We start from the raw sequence: 7,471 nt of genomic DNA on the forward strand, positions 1-7,471 counted from the left end.
TTGTGTCTTAGGACATCAATGTGTCGTCACGAGCCGCAGGGGTTAATTTGGATTTGTCTGTGCATGTTTTTTTTACTCTCATAGATTTTGTTACCATTGCCATGCATTATACGACTGACAGACTGCAACGGTTTGAGTTAAAAATCATCAAATGTGTTCTACTGAAGAAACAAAGTCACCTACATCTTGGATGCCCCGGGGGTAAGCAGATAAACATCACATTTTCATTTTTGGATGAACTATCCCTTTAAGGTAGTCAATGATGTGCTGTTTTTAAGTCACATGATATTTAAATATCAGTCCAAACTCTTTTCTCCACTGTCATCCTCACACAGAACACACCTGTAGAAGTGCAGACACTGCTCTGTTAACCTCATTTCTAAACACATCTTCTCAAGGGGGATTTTTTTATTCACAATTTAACTTTATCTAACATAGTTTTACTGTAAATGTAAAAAAAAAAATCAATGTTTCCATATGGCAAAGCTGTACCACAGTAGAATTGCAGTAATGTATTTTTCCATTTTACAGATAGTAGCGTCAATATGATTTATTTACTTGAAGTGTTTATTGTAGTATAGTTGTATTTGTATATAAAAAAAAATATTTCTTAAAAAAAATGAATACAGCAATATTTTACAGAAAGGCCAATAGGAAGAGCGCAGTGATGGGGATCTACTTATTTTCGCGCAAAATTCAACACGTTTCTGAAAAAATCCTTGCTTTCTCATGTGTTTCCAGTGTCAGAGTGCACCGATAGATGGCAGTGAGTATCTCGGGTAGAAATTCCCAATATATCCCAGCAGCCGCTCAGCTGTCACACACACACACACGCGCGCGCGCGCAGAGAGCGCAGAGTTTCTCCAAACAGAAAGTGCTAGAGTCGGAGAACGGGAGCCACAGCAGCACTCGGAGTAATCTCGTATCGGAGTCGTGAGCGATGCGCTGGCAGCATGGCCAGATGGTTCAAGGAGCACCTGGGTTTCAAAACCACCAAAGCCCCGCCACCGGCGCCTCCGAAACCGGACTACCGACACTTCCACACCGCCGTCTCCAGCCTCCAGACGCCGCCGGGCACCGGGTTACTGTCCGCGCAGCCCGACATCCTCACCGCCTACAAACTCCAGAAGGAGCTGGACTTCGAGGATCCGTACACGCCGGGCGGAACCGTGCCCTTCTCCACCGGACCGAGCTCCGCGGCGGAGGTCAAGTACGTGTCTCCGAAGCACCGGCTGATCAAGGTGGAGGCGGTCAGACCCCCCTGCTCCCCGCCCGCTGACCCCGAGAACGGCACGCAGGAGAAGGTAAGAGCGCTCACCTCCGCAGGTAGGGACCAGATTGGGTAACTCTTTACAATAAGGTTCCATTTGTTAATCTATACATGAGCAAACTATGATCAATACATTTATTACACTATTTATTCATCTTTGTTAACGTTAGTTAATACACATACACTCGTTAGTTCATAGTGCATTAACTAATGTTAACAAACACGACTTGAGATTTTAATAATGCATCAGTAAATGCTGAAATTAATGTTTTATTAGATTGTGCTGGGTTTAACTCATTGAGAAACATTTTTTTCTTTTGAAGAGATTTTTAACAGAGTTTTGGAGATTTTAGCAAAAATAAATGATATAATTCAGCCATAATATTTCTGGAAGCTGGAATGGCATTAAACACAAACAAACAAACAAACAACGGGACACAGGAGCATCGCTCCATCGACTTACATATGCGTTATATGCTATTCATATAACATCTTAAAACATATTTAGATTTTTACTAACTTGTTTTCAATTCGTTTTTTTTAAAGAAATTTTTAATAAATCAGATTTATATTTATTTTTTATTATTTTTTGTTCATTTTATGTAGTGTTTTAGTAAAACCTTTTTTTTTATTAAATGTTTTGTTTTATTAATGTTTTATTAATTTGCGACCCTGGCCTACAATAAATAAGCTTTCCATTGATGTATGGTTTGTTAGGATAGGACAATATTTGAAAATCTGGAATCTGAGGGTGCAAAAAAATCTAAATATTGAGAAAATCATCTTTAAAGTTGTTCAAATGAAGTTCTTAGCAATGCATAGTACTAATCAAACATTAAGTTTTGATATATTTACGGTAGGAAATGTACTAAATATCTTCATGGAACATGATCTTTACTTAATATCCTAATGATTTTTGGCATAAAAGAGAAATGTATAATTGTGACCCATACAATGTATTGTTGGCTATTGCTACAAATATCCCCCAGCGACTTAACACTGCTTTTGTGCTGCAGGGACACATTTAGTACAAGTTAAAAATTTTAATTTAAGAATAAAAGTGAATTAAATTTTTTTCATATTTATATTTAAACATTTACCGGTATTGTCATCTCAGTGTGAAAATATTTGACAATAACAGGGTTCACACATTCTGGCATACTTTGTGAGGGTAAAGGCCACGCTTTAGCAGAGAAGGTCTGCGTCAAACCGGTCAAACGAGTTGTTTTATGTGCTCCACAGCGGTTATGAGCTGTTACCGACATCCAGAAACATCTGCAGGACTTTCATATGGCTTTTGGTTATTCTAGATATTTGAGGAATTATAGAGTCATTATAGTGCCCATCTATGTTATATTGCCTTCCATATTTTCTGGGGTGGAAGTGAGAATGGTTATAAGCTTTCCATTGATGTATGGTTTGTTAGGATAGGACAATATTTGAAAATCTGGAATCTGAGGGTGCAAAAAAATCTAAATATTGAGAAAATCATCTTTAAAGTTGTTCAAATGAAGTTCTTAGCAATGCATAGTACTAATCAAACATTAAGTTTTGATATATTTACGGTAGGAAATGTACTAAATATCTTCATGGAACATGATCTTTACTTAATATCCTAATGATTTTTGGCATAAAAGAGAAATGTATAATTTTGACCCATACAATGTATTGTTGGCTATTGCTACAAATATCCCCCAGCGACTTAACACTGCTTTTGTGCTGCAGGGACACATTTAGTACAAGTTAAAAATTTTAATTTAAGAATAAAAGTGAATTAAATTTTTTTCATATTTATATTTAAACATTTACCGGTATTGTCATCTCAGTGTGAAAATATTTGACAATAACAGGGTTCACACATTCTGGCATACTTTGTGAGGGTAAAGGCCACGCTTTAGCAGAGAAGGTCTGCGTCAAACCGGTCAAACGAGTTGTTTTATGTGCTCCACAGCGGTTATGAGCTGTTACCGACATCCAGAAACATCTGCAGGACTTTCATATGGCTTTTGGTTATTCTAGATATTTGAGGAATTATAGAGTCATTATAGTGCCCATCTATGTTATATTGCCTTCCATATTTTCTGGGGTGGAAGTGAGAATGGTTTGTTAGACATTCGTTACCATTGCTCCAGAATCAAACCACACAGGATGAAAATGACCTCGGTGAGGTCAACAGTGATGGTGACCTTTGACCTCTAGTGGAAGTCAGTCATTTGCCCCCTAGAGTCTTAATGACCGTTTTTAACCTGATAAAGTGATACATTTTATGGTGTGATCAGTGGAAATCTGAATGCGTGCACATCTTCCTCCGCGCTTCATTCCTGCCACACCTTACGCTCTCAGGTGAGTGATATGATGCAAGCGCAGAATGCATGCTTCAGACACTGATGTCATGCAGTGCACACACGTTTATCTTCAGTCAGGTGCATACTACAGCTCGCTGTCATTCTCGTTCTTGCGGAGCTGATCAACGTTTCAAGCCTTCTTGGGCTGCCTCTCAATCACAGACAACAAGCAACGGACTCATCAATCCTGGTAAATACTGCAGCTTCTGCGCGGTCTAATTAAAAGCTGCAGTCGCTCAGAGAGTGTTGTTTGTGCTGGCCAGCTCTCTTATCAAGTGCTGTTTGTCCCGGTTTCTGAATTACAAGGTTGTTGAAGGAAGAGATACACCCTTAAAAAGGTTCTTCACAGTGATGCCATAGAAGAACCATTTGTGCTTCCACAAAGAACCTTCTTTCGCCACAAATAGCTTTTTGTGAAACAGAAAGGTTCTTCAGATGTTAAAGGTTCTTTATGGAACCATTTAGACAAAAAAGGTTATTCTATGGCATCGTGAAGCAATACAGTAAAAAATGTGAAATGTTATTAGAATTTAAAACAGCTGTGTTCTATGTGAATATGTGTTAAACTGTAATGTATTTCTGTGATGCGCAGCTGTATTTTCAGCATCATTCCTCCAGTCTTCAGTGTCACATGATCTTCAGAAATCAGTATAATATGCAGTTAAATCTATGACCCTAAAAATTAAAGGGATACTTCACCCAAAAATGTGCTGTTAATTTACTCACGCTCAGGTTAAACTGGTTCTTTTAGACGGTTCGTTTCAAACCGACTCACTAGTTTATGTAATCACACAATGACATAACATATACGCAATTATTAGAGGTCGACCGATAGTGGATTTTGCCGATACCGATAGCTAGGTTGGACCACACTGGCCGATACCGATTAATTAACCGATAGTTTTAAAATTGATACTGAACAAAAACTAAAATAGTGCTTTATTAACAAAAACAGTCATTATAAAATTATAATTGTCTACTACTACTACTAGTAGTACAATTCATTATGTACATTAACAATGATTCGGGACCAATATAATGTAATTTAAAGGAAAACTATGTGAATGGCGCTCTGTGTGGAACCATTTAGACAAAAAAGGTTATTCTATGGCATCGTGAAGCAATACAGTAAAAAATGTGAAATGTTATTAGAATTTAAAACAGCTGTGTTCTATGTGAATATGTGTTAAACTGTAATGTATTTCTGTGATGCGCAGCTGTATTTTCAGCATCATTCCTCCAGTCTTCAGTGTCACATGATCTTCAGAAATCAGTATAATATGCAGTTAAATCTATGACCCTAAAAATTAAAGGGATACTTCACCCAAAAATGTGCTGTTAATTTACTCACGCTCAGGTTAAACTGGTTCTTTTAGACGGTTCGTTTCAAACCGACTCACTAGTTTATGTAATCACACAATGACATAACATATACGCAATTATTAGAGGTCGACCGATAGTGGATTTTGCCGATACCGATAGCTAGGTTGGACCACACTGGCCGATACCGATTAATTAACCGATAGTTTTAAAATTGATACTGAACAAAAACTAAAATAGTGCTTTATTAACAAAAACAGTCATTATAAAATTATAATTGTCTACTACTACTACTAGTAGTACAATTCATTATGTACATTAACAATGATTCGGGACCAATATAATGTAATTTAAAGGAAAACTATGTGAATGGCGCTCTGTGGCGTGGCAGGATTTTCTGTCGGCTGCATTTAAATCCGCGTCTGAAGTTTCCCGCTCTGTTCAGCGTGCAGTATCACGTGTCTAAACAAATAGCACGTGCTGTCAGTGATTTCAACCACTAGAGGCTGCTCTCACACTGTATAATGACAGCAGACCCTTCTCAGCCGCTCCAGCAATGGATGCAACCCGGAAAACTATCGGCATGGATTTTTGCCGATAACCGATAGTTCCAGCAATCAAATATCGGTGCCGATTAATCGGCAAAACCGATACATCGGTCGACCTCTAGCAATTATATTATTAAAGCACCCAATAATGAAGTGAAACGTGGATGTTTTATAGTCTAAAGCATATAAAGTGAAGAAACTCGTCTTTAGTTTTGATTGAGTACCTTGTAGATCTGTGCTGCTCGAGCCGCGAGCTGATTCAGACGCTTCAGTCTGATTTGGTGAACTGATTAATCTAGAATGATTCGCTCGTGAAGCAGACACCGTTCGCCCGAGGCTCTGGATTACAGGTAATGATACTGTAAATAATGTTCAGTTTCTTGCACAGACCGATCGTTTCGCTTCGTAAGACCTCCATATATCACCAGGAGCCACAGAGATTCACACTCTAAAACATATCTGTTTCTCACCAGAATTGTGAGATATAACCTCGGAATTTAAAGAAGAATTTTTAAATATAAACTCAATGACCTTTTTTATTCTTTTACTCCATGACTTGCATAGACTGCTAGGTTAAAACTGGCATTTTCTGCCACCAGATAGGCTCCGCCCACAAAAAGTCATCACTGTTTGCAAACACTGAAATTGGTCTGTTTAGTGTTCGCAGGCATCATAGATTGGTTATCTGCGTGGGAACGTCATCATTATGCTCCGTCCGTCGCAGTGCTTCTGCTTTATCGACCGCTGAGGCTGAAACACAAGTAACCTGCTAGTGCTTTGAAAAGGCCAACTAATGTCTTAATTACTTGACAAGGGGATGATAATTATGTAAATGCTTTCCTAACGCTCGGAATGCCAATATCTTTTGCTCTATCTTGATTTTAAAACCACAGCAGCGTTCAGTCATTGCTTTAGTTTGTTCAGTATTGCAGGACAGAGAGAATCGACTGAAATATTTAGTCAGATTTAAGCTATATAATTCACATTTCCAATGCATTCGGTTCCTTTTTAAGAGTACTCTTTGCAATACTTGGAGGCGATGCTTGCTACTTTTGAATTTGAGCGAATATTAGAAGAATTCAGTATTTACCAGCTTTAGAGTGGCTCATCCAATCAGATTTTAGAGCTTGAGCTATCCTTTTTATCATAATTTTTTATCATGTTTACATTGTACAGACTTTGCTGCATTTAATTTAGTGTTTTCAAACGTGTCAGTACTTTGGTACCAAGTCAGAAATGTGAGGATCTAACTGTGTCTGTTTAGCGTGTGAACGTACTATCCAATCAGAGGCATTTAAAGGGACAGTTCACCCAAAAATGCTCATTCTGTCGTCGTCTGCTCACCCTCATGTTGTTCCAAACCTGTGTGAGTTTCATTCAGCTGTTGAACACAAGAAGAAGATATTTTGAAGAATGTTGGAAACCAAGCAGTTGCTGGCAGCCATTGACTTCCATAGTATTTTTGGAATATCTTGGTCACCGATATTCTTCAAAATATCTTCATATTTTAAAACCATGTTTATGTATAAATATTTAAAGTCTACATCGTTTTAAAGTATCATTTACTTATTACCATTATTAATAAACTAATTTAAGTTTTTAAAACCGTTAAACTAGTTAAATGGCTTAAACATTCTTTTCTGGTTTCTTTTTTCTACTGAAACTGTTTTAAGCATGACATTTTACTGCCATGATACTCACTACTGAAATATTGGTATTGTGGCAACACAGATTTATTATAATTAAAACCTAAGCAGTGAAATATGGTAAACTGACACGTTCGCTTATGATTTATTTGTTGTTGTTGTGTTTCTGTTGTTGCGATCAGACCTTCTCGGCTGAGAGCGTTTGTAAATGATCAATTATTGTTTCAAAGTAGTGCTAATTAACAACACCCTCCCAGCACACATGCACACACACTCTCTCTCACACACACACACACACACACACACACACACACACACACACACACACACACACTCTCTCAC

At 37.9% G+C, this 7,471-nt stretch overlaps 1 protein-coding gene across 2 annotated transcripts in view; it reads left to right on the forward strand.

The window, feature by feature from the left end:
- The first annotated feature begins 840 nt into the window (after positions 1 to 840).
- The window catches only part of LOC107572397 (SH2 domain-containing adapter protein F-like), a 110,980-nt gene continuing 104,349 nt past the window's right edge, over positions 841 to 7,471 (forward strand). For both annotated transcript variants that reach the window (XM_016258833.1, XM_016258835.1), the window contains exon 1: positions 841 to 1,304. In XM_016258833.1, the coding sequence (XP_016114319.1) occupies positions 954 to 1,304 (351 nt within the window). In that variant the 5' untranslated portion in view covers positions 841 to 953. The remainder of the gene's footprint in view (positions 1,305 to 7,471) is intronic.

Source organism: Sinocyclocheilus grahami, unplaced genomic scaffold (genome assembly GCF_001515645.1).
Source record: "Sinocyclocheilus grahami isolate Dianchi unplaced genomic scaffold, SAMN03320097.WGS_v1.1 scaffold1745.1, whole genome shotgun sequence".
In the NCBI taxonomy this organism is placed as follows: Eukaryota; Metazoa; Chordata; class Actinopteri; order Cypriniformes; family Cyprinidae; genus Sinocyclocheilus; species Sinocyclocheilus grahami.